This window comes from Microtus ochrogaster, chromosome 4 (assembly GCF_000317375.1).
Source record: "Microtus ochrogaster isolate Prairie Vole_2 chromosome 4, MicOch1.0, whole genome shotgun sequence".
Lineage (NCBI taxonomy): Eukaryota > Metazoa > Chordata > Mammalia > Rodentia > Cricetidae > Microtus > Microtus ochrogaster.
The window spans coordinates 22,453,833-22,470,462 of NC_022011.1; the positions used below are offsets into that span (position 1 = coordinate 22,453,833).

The 16,630-nt window shown below is 42.8% G+C and overlaps 1 protein-coding gene across 1 annotated transcript in view; it reads left to right on the forward strand.

The window, feature by feature from the left end:
• Vat1l (vesicle amine transport 1 like) overlaps nt 1-16,630 on the forward strand; it is a 153,170-nt gene that overhangs the window by 56,696 nt on the left and 79,844 nt on the right. Inside the window, exons 4-5 of the mRNA XM_005345720.3 lie at nt 5,715-5,857; nt 15,436-15,539. Of these exons, the coding sequence (XP_005345777.1) occupies nt 5,715-5,857; nt 15,436-15,539 (247 nt within the window). The remainder of the gene's footprint in view (nt 1-5,714; nt 5,858-15,435; nt 15,540-16,630) is intronic.

Sequence of the window (16,630 nt, forward strand, 5' to 3'; positions counted from 1 at the left end):
AGGGAGGGAGACAGGGGGTGGGGGTTTCTGGATGTAAGCTGGATGGGATAGGAAGAGAGAGGAGGTATAGGGCAGTATAGCCCCTGCAGGATGAGCAGGAAGTCTAAAGGGGTGTTTTTTAAAATAAAGAAAGGATGCCATTGCTTAAGTAAGGAAGATGGCTTAGTAAACAATACTAAGAGGGTCTACTAAGGAACAATACTAATTTTGCTCATGGTATCTCCACAAAGAATTCCAGTTAACTTTGAAAGTTTCTCCTTAAAATGAAACAGCAGGACAAAGAGCTTCGGGCACACTTGCTGGTGTGCAAAGAGAGCCAGTCTGAAGATGAAGGCACAGGAAGATGAAGTGACTAGGTCTGAGCCCCAGTGGGGAGCCTTATCTGGAAACTGATCTATGGCACCTCAGTTCCCTCCAGGACTAACTGGTGAACTAGTCTGATCTGGGAGCCTCAGATGTTACCTCCAGCAGTGACAGGGCCTGACCTGCCCCACTCTGAACCTCCGACTCAGGATTTGAAGTCACAGCGAAGCGTCCCTATGACTGATCTGTGAGGGCTGGCAGGGACAGAACAACAGTTTGAGTTGGAGAAGTTCACGGCCAGGGCAGGAGCTTTCAAATGAAATGCGGCACCTCATCGGAAAGTGTTGAAACCAGCGCTGGGCTCCAGCTGGAGTCAACCACTCTGGTTGATGAAATGCCTTCAGCAAGCGCAGGCATTTGAAGTAGGGCCGAAGGCGGGTTGCTGAACTGTAAAACCCCAAGGAAGAGCATCTGATCTCTGCCAGGCACTATGGCAAGGTGGCTCACAAATCCCTGTGTTTAGGGAAGAGGTGCTGTGTAAGCTGCAGCCTAAAGTAAGAGAGCCAAGCTTGTGTTTCCTCACAAGGTTCTACACCTCTGTGTCTGGTTTGTTTGTGTGGTTGCCTGGTGGGTTACATTCAGATACCCACTGCATGTATACAGCCATCTGTTCAGAGTAACCAGGTCGTGTCCCTCAAGGAAAGTGCTTTAGATCCAAAGATCAGAGTCTAATTGAGGCTCTTTCCTCCTGGCCAACCTGTAAGTTCTTTCTCTTCACTCAATATCAGAATAAAAGGATGGCCCAATTTGCCAGGACACTTCTAGTTCCTATCTATTGACCAAGGAAAATTAACGACAGCATTTTCCACTTTTCCTATTTCAAGAATAAATTATACAGTGTACTTGATTACCTTGCCGGACTGTAATTCAATTTGGTTTGGAGTGAAAGAGATGCATTTATTAAAAACCACAGCTCCAAACTGGGTACAAATTGCCATTTGGCTGGAAACAGGAACCTGGCATCCCCACTATGCAAATACAGCCGTCCCGGAAATCTGTCCAGGTGCATCATTTGGAAGACGGCCAGCCTGGAAGGGTTCTGACTCTCTGTGATTTAGAATCCTGTAAGGGGGCTTTGCCATCTGGTGGGCTGCCTGTCCCCTGGCCAAGATTCTAGCAACATGGTTACTAAGAGTCCAACTTCAAGCAGAGAGGCAGTCTGTGAGCGATGGGTCTTCCCGTGGCTCTCTGCAACCTGCACTACCTGGAGAGTATTGCTGACCAGAGACACAAGTCTTGATGTGTTGCCTATAAGGATGGGTTAATAGGACTGTTGTGTACAGCTGGGCAGGCTATAGATGGCACAAAGACACCTGCTTCATACAGGCAAGCAAAGGCTATCCTCACTTGAGTTGCCCAGACTCACACCTCTGGGGGTACAGGGTTATGGAGTCAAACATATCTCTAGGAGACAGTATCATACTGTGGTGCCTACAGACTGAACTGCTAAAACGTTAGGTCCTGGGTCAGCAGCCTGCATGGTCAGCTGGACAGGAGGAAAGACTAATAGCAGCGTGGGTGATCGTAGATTCCAGACAGGCAGCTTTATCATTCACAGGCCCCCCGACTTTGGTCCATTTCCAGTTCCTCTCTGAATGCCCATTTTGAGGCTTAAATGGGAAACAAAAATTGCTTTGGAGTGGTTTAAGGATTTAACAAAGCCTTTAGTGCCTGGCGCATGGAGGGATAAAAGGGAGCGCAGCTGCCATTACTGCTGCATTGTTAGCTGTAAGAAGGGCAGGGGTGCTTGGAACAGAATGCTGGCGTGCCGGAGAGGGAAGAAGAGTCAATTAAAACAGGCATACATGCACGTATCTCTATAACACTGTTGCCAGGGGCATGGATTGTCTTGCTCATTTTATGCTGTGGGTTTGCAGGTAAATTGCAAAATCCTTTTTATTGGGAAGTCATTCCATCTCCCACAAATGTTTATTGAGTTCCTGCAATTCCTTGACTGGTTGGAGAAAGGAAGGATGAATGAGCTACTGATTTCACATTACCTGGGGAGTGAGAGAAAGCAGATTTCCTATAACTGTGAGGTAGAATGCTTAAATACACAACACAGAACGGTATTTACTTTTTAAAAAAAGATTGTTGAGATCTTACAGGGTCATTCGCCATCTCAGTGAGTTGATGGGATGCTAAAAGGCTGCAAACAGTTGAATTTGAGCTTTCTAAGCTTTGTTACTTACATACTATATATTATACTATTATACCATAATGATATTATACATCCTACTTACATAGTATACAGATATTATTAAAAGAATCCTAATTATCTGTTGCTCATTGAGTGTTCTTCTGTAAGGTTTTAAAACTGATCTTAAGTCAGTCTGTCTGTCTTATGCATGTGCATGAGGGTGCCTGAGGAGTCAAGAAGAGAAAATCAGTACACACTCTTAACTGCTGAACCATCTCTCTAGCCCCTAAATCTTCTATATTATACATTAATTATATGGGTATTACTTATGTGTACAACACTAACTGTACAAATATATTTAATATCAATGTAATTATACATTATTTTAATTATATAGTACCATACAATATATGTCATCTGCATATATTGTTCCTTATATAATACTCCTGTTACATGATATAATTTAGAGTCATGCCTGTATGTTAATTTCAGTCAACAGCGGGTCTCATGTGCAACCATAGTCCCCTAATGTTGTAATGATTCTACCATTTTAGGTCTGTGTTAAGCTACAACATCATGGTGGGAGCGCATTGTAGAACAAGGCTATTCAGACCATATCAGTCAGGAAATAAAAGAGAGAGATGAAAGTCCAATGTGCCAACATCACCTTCAAAGGCCACTAGTAGTGACAATAACACGAAAACCCCCCAGTAAGCTCCACCCCAAGGTGTTACCACCTCTCAACCGTGCTGTAGACCAGGGGAAAAGCCTTGAACACGTCTTTAGCAGATTTTCAAACTCAAATTGTAGCGGTATTTTTACAGAAGCGGCAATCAAACTAAAGGGAGACCCTTGCAAATAGTCCCTAACCTAAGATGGTGGGCATCCTTCAAAAGAGGGGGAAATTTGTACTCAAGAAACTGGTAGAGGGAAGACAATGGAAATTTGCCCAAAGACAGAAGGAAGAAGGGGCTACGGAGATGTTAAAGTTAATTCTAACTTCTTCTGTCACTGCTGGGGTCTCCTCAAGCCATATTCCTCCAGAGATGTAACCAATAAATTTAAAGGAGTGGTTGCATTGGGTGATGATATCAATGCTCATTTGGAAGACAAATCCCTCTTTGTCCTATGAAATCTGGGACAAAACATTAAATAAATATCAAAACTATACTTAACATAGAGAACTGTATCCTGTGTAGAGTCTTAGGTTTATGTGGAGTTTCTGAAATGCTGATCTCCCAGTGAACATGTCATGTCTAGTTTAGGCAGCAAGTTAAAACTGCTGAACTTAAAATGTCAAAATAAGTTGACAGAATAGAATAACGGAGAGTGGAAATAACGGGCGTCAGGAGTCCTTGGTTTAAGTCCCAGCTACACCTCTGAAAAAGCTGAGCCGCCTAGACCTTCCTGTGGCCCTTTCCCTCATCTATAAGACAGTGTTCGGGGAGGAGACATGGGGTGATCTTCCAGCGCTGACATTCTAGGGATCTCTCCATCTTGCCTTTAATTGGGATTGGCGATAAGATTACATTTCCATAAACTGACCCGCCAACTTGAATTATCCACCAACACAAAGACGTGAAATAAGATGATAAACAGAAGTGACTGTGATGGATGACGGGGAGAAAAATCGCCCTCCTTAAGATGGGAAACGAGCGGCTCGAGAGCAAGGGCCGTTTCTTCTAATGCATCTTAATTACCAGCAAATTGGGTTTTACTGGAAAGTTTGGAGATGCACATGCTCACATAATTTTGTTCGATGTCTTAAACATTGACCATGTCGGTGCAGGAGATACAAATCACCCCCCTCTTAACTGCATCTGAAATCCCCTCCTAGACCATTTACCATTTAAACCACATGCTGACCTTTTCTCTATTTGACTGGACCTCTTTAGCCCTGGATATAATAAGCCCCCATGGGGGAGAGATGATGAAGATTGAGTATCTAGTCAGAACCACATTTTTTCCCAGGTCCTCAGTCTGCTATAATACCTCATGTAGCCCTTCCCTATGGGACACTGTCAGTCAGCCACGCATATCTGCTCTACACAACATGCTGAAGCTTGCTGCTGGCTGTGGGCTTCGGTCTAGCCATGGAACACACTTGACTCATGAGAACACCCCGAATGTGTCAGAAATACTCCTACAGAAGCAGTCCTCCACCAGGACTAGGTGGAAGTTAGTTGGGTAGGCTCTTGATCATGAGATATCAAAGAGGCTGAGTTCTGGATGTCCATGGTAGATACGAATTTGGTAACACATGAGCGGTCAGCTCTTTCTTTGGGTTTATTTTTCCTCTGAAGTACCACATGTTGTTGAACTGAACCACTGGGTTAAAACATCTGGTTTCTCCTCTCATATATATATAGGTTTCCTGCTCATATGTGTATATAGGTGCATGTATACATTTGTTCTTTGCAGATGAACATGTTGATCCTCAGTTTACCATCCACATTCCTTTTGAGAAAGGGTCTCTCATTGGCCTGAAACATGTTCAATTGGATAGCCTAAATGGCTATCCATCAAGCCCCAGAGTCCTCCTGTTCCCACCTCCCCAGCACTGAGGTTGCAAGCATGCTCTGCCATGCCCATGCCTTTTGTTTTTCTTTCTTTTTCTCCTCCTTTTTCCTGAATGTGAATTCTGGGGATCAAACTCAGGTCCTCGGTCTTGCAAGCCTTGCACTTGAAGGATGTGCTATCTTGCTGACACCCTTTGGGGTAGTAACCCTGTTAGTATATATGATTATCTTACAAATAAAACCTTTATATTGTAGTGTTTGCTCAAAATCTGCTTCTGAGAGTCAAATAAGACATCCTCCAAGATTCCTGTAGAGTAGATAGTATTGCTGCTGAGATGCAGCTCAGCATGGTTAAATAGTAGTTAAGTTTAGTGCTGGGGCTATCTGGCTCCTGTTGACTTTACTCCCACACAAATGGTTATCAGCCAAAGCAGGTTTTGTCCTTCAGGAGACAATGCTGCAATGCCTGAACATGAACTGAAACTCAAAAATGTCAGCTCTGTCAATGTTGCAAATTTCTGCCTTCTGCCCAGTGATACTGACTGTTAGAAAGTTAAGATTTATTAAGTGCCGGTAAGTGGCATAATGTGTGCTATGTCCTTGGCACATGTTAAGCAACACCTCTCTCAGAATGGTGGGATTCATGTGTCAGGTGATTGCTGTGATTAACGTTGTGTGTGTGTCATTTCCAGGGTCAAGCTGTGGCTCAGCTATGCTCTACTGTCCCCAATGTGACCGTCTTCGGGACAGCTTCTACTTTCAAGCACGAGGCCATCAAGGATTCTGTGACCCACCTCTTCGACAGAAATGCCGACTATGTGCAAGAAGTCAAAAGGTAAGGGGGCAGCTCTGCAGATCACCGGGCTGGCCCCTGCTCTTTGTTTGAGGATCATAAGTATTCATTTACAAGATGGCTAATTGTGGGGCTAGGAAGAGGGAGATGAGGGCCATTGACTGCTCTTGCAGAAGATGGCCTTTCTGTTAGTTTCTAGCACCTCATGGAAACTCACACCTGTCTGTAACTCTTTCAGGGATCTGATGCCCTCTTCTTCCTTCCTCGGGCACTACACTTGTGTGCTACATCTACATACATTTGAACAAAGCACTCATACACACAAAATAGGAGTAAATCTTTGGAGGATGACCAGTGATAATAATGATAGTAGACACAGATTGGAGGCTTAGTACTCGCTCTGTGGTTGGCACTTCACATGTGTGTTTAGCTCATCACATACTCTCAGCCTCCCTGTTATTATCCCCAAGGAAGAAGGCAGTCCTTAAACTTGCAGAACTGATGTGTTAATGTTATACTATCTGCCACTACGCTGTCTTAACACCTGCAAATCTAAACCTCATTCATTCGCGTAAAAAGCTCAAAGTAGATGTTCATCTGTAAGGAGATTCTGGTACCCAGGCTCTTTGTATTAAGGTCCCATTGTCATCCCAAGTCTTCTGTTCCTTTGGCTCTAGGTAGAAAACGGGAAACTAGTAATAAGCTATGCATTTGAGGTTTCCATTGATCAGTCCTGAGATGAATATACGTATCCTGCCCAGATTTGATGCTACTGTTCTGGGTCCCTGGCCACACTTCAACAAGAGCAGCCTGAAAGCCTTTACCTAGTTATATAAGCAGGTTGACCCGGCCTTCGTGGAATGGTGAGCAGCAGAGCCTCAGTTCATACCTGCTTCCTTGGCTTGTGAACCCATGTGTTCAGTGTAGAGAAGGTGACTTCTAAAAAGTAGAGCGTGAGCCACAGTTACCCATAGAAAGAAGAGAACCTGGAAAAGGATGTTTTAGAGGTAGGGATAGTTGTCTGCATACCAAACAAGTGAGTTCAGAGGTCAGGAAAATATTAATAAAACTCCAACAGGGATGTCTGACTATATAATCTAACTATAGTTTACCTGTGTGTCCTCACGGGGAAATCTCATGGAAAGCCCAGATGGAAACACCACCGTGGATGGTGTGTGCGCTTCTCTTGACTGCTGCCCAGGGTGAACCCGTCTCATGTTTTCAACTGAGAGCTCCTCAGGAAGTCAGTGGTGTCTAAGAGCCGCTATTTTTCTCTTTTTATACTCTAACACTAGATTATAAAGCCTAAGTGGAATTAGCCACCCAGCCAGTGCCATGATAAAGGAATATTTTTTTTTCCAAGTCACAAATTAAGATGAAAGGGACAAAGCTGTTTATTCAAGCAGAAATTTGGACAAGATTTGGATTTTTATCAAGTGGGGCATTTTTTTAGAAAGGAAGTTTTTCTGATGGGAATATTTTTAAATTTTGTTGGTCTGGGACTCATTCATTAAAGTACTTGCTATGCAAGCATAGGGACCTGAATTCAGTCCCCAGAACCCAGGAAAATAGGAACAGCAGTACATACGTGGAATCCCAACACCAGGGGGTAGAGACAGGAAGATTTCTGAGGTGCCATGGCCAACCAGACTAGTCAAATATAGCTCAAGGTTTAGTGAGAGATCCTGCCTCAAAAACTAAGGTAAAGTTAGGCGGTGCACACCTTTACTGTCGGAACTTGGGAGGCAGAGATTGGTTTTGTGAGTTCCAGTCTAGCCAGGACTACATAGAAAGACCTTGTCTATAAATTAAGATGTAGAGTGATTAAAGAAGATACTCAGTGTCAACCTCTGCCTCCTACATGTGCACATGTGCACACACACACACACACACACGGTATATATGATGTAAGGATGTCTTAATATTCCCAGTAGGACATAAAAGGTGACTTTTCCCTAAAGTTAAAAATTAGGCATCCACCCCATCTCTCAGAGGTGTAGACATCACGAGTGATTTTAAAGAAGTCTGTTTGCTCAGTTCACCTACTTTTAACTTGAGTTTCTCAAGCTACAGTCTGAAATATGAAGGACTATTACACTTTCAATAATCTTTTCTTTAACCTCCGTAACTGATACGTTGGCATTCATCTACCTACTGCTTAACAAATACATGTTAGGGGACTGAGATGAGATTGGATCTGTGCCAGAGGAGAAGAGCCAGCAACAACCCATCAGAAAGGCTCTGTACTTATGGAGTTTGGAGTCTACTTGTAAGAGATGAGACGGGGGTGGGGGGAGGGCGGGGGGAGAGGAAACTATTTGAAGAATACATTTGTGTGTACTGTAAATATACAATCTGGTGGGGAAATGTAGGTTTTTAGTGGGGAATTCAGACACAATAGTGGTCTGCATGAGAGTTTTGGCTCAGAGTTGAAGGATGAGAAGATGTGGTGGGGGGAGCATTTTGGATTGGGGGAACGTCATCGCTAAGGTGTTGTGGAAACCGTGGGTTCTGGAAGGAGACCAGTGTGGCTGGTTATGGAGAGCAGGTAGAGCAGAAAGTCAGGACCCCACAGCTGTTCTCAACAAATGGAAGCTCCTAGCCAGGGGCCTCCTGCCGGCCTCACACCCCATACAGCTATTGCATCTCCTCAGCCCTACCCTACCCTGGCCCCACTCAGAGCCAGAATCAGTGGTTTCTGCTCTCAGGGAAGTAGAAGGAAAGAGCGTCATGGACCTGTCTCATTCCCACCTGCCTTTAGAGGTGGCGTCCAACCGTGCATTTTGAGTAGAGACCCAGTGGATGTGGGAAATGGCTGTGGAGCTGTGACAGCAAATCGAGCCTCTGCCCAGAAATCTTGTCCTCGGGAAATAGTCCAGGAGCAAGCTCAAAGCCAAAGGCACAAAGCTGCCGAGCCCAGCTCTGCTTCTGCGCGGTCGTCAGCGCTCAGCATATGTCGACAGTGATTTATAATAGGGCTGTCTGTAACAGCGGCAATCAGATCCAGCCTCCACTCTCAACAGAAAGCAAATGGTGCAGGGAGGTTTGCTGCACCACATGCGTGTCTTATGCAGCCCCTAAAAGCAATGATTATGAAGGCTGTGTCACAAAAAAAGAAAAGATGCCTGTGGTGGAATTTAAGGAGAAGAAAGCAGAATGCCAAGTTCCATCAGCATGATGGTCACAACTTGATTCAAATTCTCTGTGCATAGGCATGTAAAGTGGAAGGGAAAACACTCCGTCACAAACATGCAATAAAGCACTGTGCCATCATTTCTTTTTTTTTTTTTTTTTTTTGGTGTTTTCCTTATAGGCATGGTTATAGTAATCTATGTATGATGAACTACAAATATACAATAAAACAAAATCTCCTGCAATAAAAATCATACAGACCAGCCAATTGGAGGGCATCTTTGGAATTCATGCTAAGCCAGAAAAGAAATCAGAGGAAAAAAGTATTGCTTTTGTAATTCATATGTTGTATATGTATGTGTGTGTGCATATACATGCTTTTGTATGTTCAGGTGTGATCACACATGTGTGCACGTGCATGTAGAGTTCAGAGGTCAGTCTTCAGGAATAGTGACACCCATATTTGAAACTGGGTCTATCATTAGTCTGGAGCTCACCATGGCTAGATTGGCCAGCCAGTGAGTCCAGGCATCCTCCTGGCTCTGTCTCAGAAATACTGGAATTACCAGCTTGCTCACCACACTTAGCATTTTTGTATGGGTTCTGGGGAACCTAGCTCAGTTTCCCATGCTTGTGAAACATGAGCTTTAACAACTGAGCCATCTTCTGAACCTAAGGGGAGAAAAACCAGCTCTGAGATAGACTTGGTCTTTGCATTGTTTTTCGTATCTGTCTATAAAAGGAGATGGCAATGGGTAAGAAATGGACCAAACAGTTAGAAACCTTGAATCCTGTGCAAATGACTCAAAGGCCTTCAGAAATAAAGAAGAGAGGAAAAATTTTAGAGAGAAAGGCAACACAGCAGCCCCCTGGGAGGGTTCAGAGCACTTCATCAGGAGGGGATGTTGGAACAATCCTCAGGGGAGCTGGGACAAGGCAGGGCAGGTAAGAACAGCCACGCTTGGTCAGCCTCTGCTCACCTAGATGATCATTTCATAAGCACCTTGTACAAACCAAAAACCATCCCCTTCACAGATGAGAGAACTGAAACACAGGTGCAGATTTATCCTCCAACCATGTGGGCTCAGTTTTTCCCAACTCTCTATGGTTTACAAGATGACCGGAGGAAACATTTGAGCTGGGAGGATGCCTCCATCACTGGAGTCATTTCACTGGTGTGGAATTTGGTTTCACTGGCATGGACTGCCCCAACTCACTGAACTGTGCGCTGCACATTTTATATCTGTCCTATTTATTGCCATCAATTATAGCTCAATAAGGCTGCTTACGGGTGCCTTTAAAACCAAACACTTGGTGGAAATGATACACAGTATTGTTTAAGGCCTTATGTTCATGCATTCATGTTTTATTACTTTTTTATTGGTGCCTAAAAAATGTTATGCAAACACAAGGATGACCAAGACGCACATAACGCTGTGTCCTGAAATATCCAAACTACTAGTTGCAATTAATGTAATAAGTAAGTCATTGCATCAGCACCAAGCAGAGACAGTTGGGGCATTTGGGAACACACAGAAGTGATATCCGACTGAAAGTTCAGAGCACACAAGGGAACTCACGTTCCGGCCTTTGCAAATTTCATGATGTGGGCACTGCCCATATTTCTTTAGGGAGAAGGCAAGGTACAGAAGGTTAAAATAGTGTTTACATGCCTACACGCTCTGGGACTCACTGCACATGGCCTGCTCCCGAAGTTTAAACTGTCTACCATCTATGCTCACTCTCCCTAAGGCAAGAGGGGCGGCTCACTCCTGGGTCCATGAGGAAATCAAGTTATTCACCTTGAAGGCTGTGGCTGTATGAGATACTGAGATGGCAGAAACAGGTTAGATTAGGGCTTGTCAATCTCAGCAGTGTGTATACTTGGAGTTGTTCTGTGGTTAGAGGCCACATCTAGTACATCTAATAATACAGTGGTACTTATTAGAAGTAGTTAGCAGCTACCTGCCACATCTCCCAAGTCATGACAATGTGGAAAACTCTCTGGATATCACCGATGGGGAGCTGTGAGCAAACCACTCCCAATTAAGCAACCTCGAATTGAAATGATGGGCATACTAATTACCTGGATTTCTTTGTTCATTCTGATTTGTGTGCATGTGCCAAAAGATCACACTGAGACTCATAAATTAATGCAATTGTTCCTTGTAGAAAAAAATGTATTACCTGTGTCTGTTTTTTATTTATTTATTTATTATTTATTTATTTATTTATTAATTTATTATTTATCTATTATTGGAGGAGCATTGCCATGGTCTTCATATGGAGTGAGAGAAGAACGTAAGGAGGAAGTCAGTCCTTTCCTCTCACCATGTCACTTTTCTGGGTTCAAACTCGGGCTGTCAGGCTAATGATTGGCACCTTTACCTGCCAAACCATCTCTCCAAGTCAAAGATGTAAAAATATTAAACAGAACTTCTCAGCTACATAGAGGAAGCTCTCACAAGTCCTTAGATGGAGTCAAAATTGGATTATGCTGAAAATCTAGGCTCCTTTGCAGATTCAAGGCAGTTAAGAGCTATTACGTGAGAGGAGCCTATGAGATGGTCTGGCCACGTGGGCACGATAAGTGGGAAATGGAACTCAGGGCCCAGGAACAGGCAGCATCAAAGGAAAAAAATCAGGCATTAGGAGCTAGCTGAGTCCATAAAGTGCTTGTCTGAATGAACAAAAACATCTGAGTTTGATCCCCAGAACACACATTCAGAAGCTGGACATGGTGGCACATGCTTGTAATCCTACTGTTGCAGAGATGGAAACAGAATTCGTGGAGCTCATTAAGCCAGGCAGCCTAGCCTGTTTGGCAAGCACCAGGCCAGTGAGGAGCCCCAGTTCTCAAAATCTAAGTGGACTGTGTCTGAGGAATGATACTCAGATTGACCTCTGGCTTTCACCCAAGCCTGTGCATATAGGTGAAAAATAGAAAAGAAAAATAGACTTGGTGACCAGTAAAACACACAAGAGGAAAGATACTTCTGCTTGGGAGCTGTTGGGATATCCTTTAGCATGACTGTGAAAACCCCAAGGATTTACAGGAAGTAGACCCAGCTTGCAGTCACTAGCTGGGTGACCACTGAGAGCTGGCTCTAGAAGATGGGGAGCAATGCTAAAATATCTTGCTGCTGTGTCTGCCCAGAGACCCTGGGCTGGGGTTGATAGTATCTTAAATTCATGGAGATTTGTGACAGCAACAGAAAAAAAAAAATTCTTGGCCCTCAGCCCATCTGTGCTGCTGCATAGTTATGTATACATAGACAGTATGCCACCCTTAGAAATGGGGACACTGGAAATGAGGAGGGGCCTTGGGTCTCTCAGAGCTGACTGGCTTTGCTGTTGATGGTCCTGATGTCTTTAAAAAGATCATCCAAGGAGCATGACAGTAGCTAGGCCCATCCTAAACATGCTTCTGGATGTGTGTGTGTGTGTGTGTGTGTGTGTGTGTGTGTGTGTGTGTGTGTGTGTAAAAGGGTCTCAAGTAAACCATAACTATCTGCAAACTGGCTACATGACCTTGAACTTCTGATCCTCCTGCCTCCACCTTTCTGCTATTGGAACTAAAGGTGTGTCCCACCACAACTGTTTTATGTGGTGATAGGGATCAAACCCAAGGCTTTGTACGTGCCAGGCAAGTGTTCTCCCAGCTGAGTCCTATCTCTAGCTCTGGAGCTGGAAGATTTTCACTAGACCTGAGCCCAGTTTGGTTTGGGTAGGTTCCATGTAATAGCATTCATTTGTTTCATCCTATTGATGGGGTGAAATGGTGGTAGTCTTTAATTTTGAAACTCGTCCATGAAGAAATGCCTCTACCCTCAAAAGGAGCAATGCACAGGGATACTCATTCACCAAGACAACTGAAAGATCAAAGGAACAAATCATATCCATGTCTGGCTTGGTGGACCAAGAGGTTTTGAGGGGTTTTTTTGTTGTTGTTGTTGTTGTTTTTGTTTTGTCTTTTGGGGGGTGGGGGGAACGTTACCTACAGGCACTTTGGTAAGCCATTACTTCCAAAACATGGTAACTTATTCAGGTAGCCATATCACCATTTTCTTCCTTCATCAAATGAAAATAATGGTGGCTCTGGAGTCACAAGAGTGGCATGAGAAACAAATAGGATTGACTTGACATTCCTCAGCCTGGGGCATAGTAAATGCTCACGAGTAAAGCATACTCCTAGAATGTTTACAGTCATCCAACCTCCACTCTCATGGCTACTAGCAGTGCCATCCTCAAGACTGTATCTTGAGCTGATGTCTGGACTAGGGAATATACGATCTATGTGTCTGTGTTTGTGCTAGTACTGAGTTATTATTATTAATACAGTTCTGAGATATGATATAAAACCAGGTGTAGTAATACCTCCAGCACAGTTCTAAGGGCTATTACAGCTATTCAGAGGTCTTTGTACTTCCATATAAACGTTAAAACTTTTTTTCAGTTTCTGTGAGAAATTTCATTGAGAGATTGATCAAGATTGCACTGAATTTGTGGGTTACTTTTGATAGGATTTTTATAACATTGGTATTTCTGATCCATGAGCACGGATGGCCTCTCCATCTTCTGATGTCTTCTCCATTTCTCCCCTTAGTATTTCAAGCTTTTCATTGTCAAGGCCCCTCGTTTATTTGACTACATTTGCTCCATGGTATTTTGGAGGCTGTGTTGAATGGAATTGTTTCCCTAATTTCTTTTCCATTATTTTTGTCAATAGCATAAAGAAAGGCCTCTGATTTTTAGATAGTGACTTTGTGCCCTGTCACTTTGCTGAAAGTGTTTATAAGGTCTAAAAGTTTTTTGATAGAGTCTTTGGCATTCCCTATGTATAAAATCATATCATCTGCAAATAAGGATACTCTGACCTCTTCCTTTCTTATTTGCATCCCTTTTACTTCTTTCTCATATCATATTGTTTTAGTGAAATCTTCAAGCACAATATTAAAATATAATAGAAACAGCATATACCCTGCTTAGTCCTAATATTAAAATGCTTTTAGTTTTTCTCCATTTAGTATGATATTGGCAATAGATTTGTCGTAGATCACTTTTATTACATTAAGATATGTTTCTGCCATCCCTAGAGATTTTAAGTTGAACTTTGTCAAAGGCATTTTCTCCATCTACTGAGATGATCCTTGGGGCTATTTCTATGATGAGTTACACTTATTTATTTGTGTGTGTGTGTGTTGAACCATTCCTGCATTTCTGGGATAAAGCCAACTTGGTCATGATGCATGCATGCTGTCTTTGATGTGTTCCTGGATTGGCTTGCAAGTAGTTGGTTGTGCAATTTATAGCCATGTTCATTGGGAAGATTAGTTCATAATTTTCTTTTTTGTGTATCTCTATCTGGATTTTGAAAAAGTAATTATAAAATGAATAGGCAAATGGATGAAACTGAAAATAAAACAAACTGAGTGAGGTAACACAGGTACAGAAATATGAATGCCATGTCCTTCTATGCATGGACCCTAGCATCCAGTGTTTAAATTGGACTATCTGGAGAATCCAGCAAAATAGAAAGGAGCCATTTGAGTATGGGCTTAAAGGAGAGGGGTGAACAGAATATAAATGATATGAAAACAAAGAGGGGAAACCCTAAGGGTGGAAAACTTAAGCAGGTATGGTGTGTGTATGGGTGGGGGACTTTGGGGATCATCTAAATGAAGGGCTATGAAAAGCTATAAGGAAACCTCCAGATCAGACTAGCAGCTCCATTAACTTGGGGACAATATTGGTTTTCTGACTCTTTTAGTACCGTGGACAGCACCCCACATAGCGGCCATATTCCTTTAAAAACAATTGTTGGCTAAGGGATTGATTGACAGGACTGTGGGAAGCCTGAGCCAAAAATCTTATTTGTTTCCTCAGTGCTTTCTCCCCACAAAGAAATGCATTCACTCACATTGCAAGAGAGAGCGAGAGCTGAGGCTTGGAGAATTTGAGTGAGCGTCTTGATAGCAAATTTGGCTCCAGTTTCCTCTTCGTTATCCTACTCCAGACTTGTTCTCAGGAGAGGTATTTTGCTGCCTCCAACTTTGTGAAATGTTTGTATAGACAGTGTCTAACTCACAGTGGTTTGGTCCAGGGCTATTTTTTAAGCAGGTGGCATCCGTAGACATTATATTTCAGATGTTGAGAGTTCTTCCTGAGCTATCAATGTGTTTTATAATATTCTCCTGTGATGCTAGGGGTGGGGACAGTGCCAAGGCAGCCATGTGAACATGGGAATAAACCATTTTCATGCTATAGTATACCGTACTGTTTGGCTATGCCAGGTATTAGGTTAAATGAATTCAACAAAAATTTCACTTGAGATATGGTCAGCTCGCAGAGGATGTAGCAAAGGTAACTGTAATAAGTCAGGGATGACAGTAACTAAACAGATGGTGTTAGATGTGACATGGAAAGGAAAGACTTGAGAGTTTGGTTCCTGGTACTTATATCATTTTACTTTGTCTCCTTCTGCGCAGGATCTCTGCTGAAGGGGTGGACATTGTTTTGGACTGCCTGTGTGGGGACAATACTGGCAAGGGGCTCAGCCTCCTCAAACCTCTGGGGACCTACATTTTATATGGTGAGTGCATGCACAATGGACTAAGATCAACAGCAGCAGAAAGCACCCCGCTGTGCTTAATATACTGGGTAATGAGAAAACTTGGGAGTGTCTAGAATTTTTAGTCCATTTATCATGTTTCTATTATTGTCCTAAATTGTAAAACTAACTTATTTGCCTACTTCCCTATCCCTACCCTGTCACATTTAAATGTTTTGCTTTGTTTGAAACACAGTCTCACTATATAACTGTGGCTAGCCTTGCTCTCATAATCCCACTGCCTCAGCCTCTTCAGTGATAGGATTACAAGTGTGAGCCACCATGCCTGGCCACTTCTACTATGCTCTTGGGTATACAAGAAGGTTAGAATTTTTAGTTTTCTCCAGTAAAATGAAACTTTCGTGCCTGACCTTCTTGTCTTCACACACACACACACACACACACACACACACACACACACACTCACAAACCCACACTAATTGAAAAATTGGTCTCCACAAATCTCAAAGGGTATATGGAGAGCCAGAGGCCATCTTCTAAAGCAGGACATGGGATATCTGATGTTTGAGATTCCTAAAACCTCTGTACCCTGTTCTTGCAATAGAAATTAAGCCTTAATTCTAAGTATATTCAAAATCAATGCTCTTTAGAAAAGAGATGTTTTAGGGTTATAAATATCTTCTTATCATCAGATCAATATTAAAAAAAAAAAGAATTGAGCTCACTAAGCAGGCAAGCAACACTCCTTTACTGACATATTCTGGTCATTTCTACCTTGACCACATATTTCCCAAGAAGTAAATTATTGATTAATGTTATTGATGGGAAAGCCTACAAGGGTCAATAGCATTAGAAGAACATTGGATGTGACTAGCAGAAGGCAGATGGACAATTTACTCATCCCTCCTCCTCATTAGCCAGGAGTTATATTTTTGCCTCAATTTCATGATGTCATTTGGGTGAATTTTAACTTGATTATCTCGCAATTATCAAAGTAATTACATTGATCACTTGGTTACTATGTAGTCAAAGTCGGGTACTACAATCCCTAGGACTTATCACCCCATCAATGATAAAGGGATGATTAACTTATTGGAAATAGTTTAGCCAGA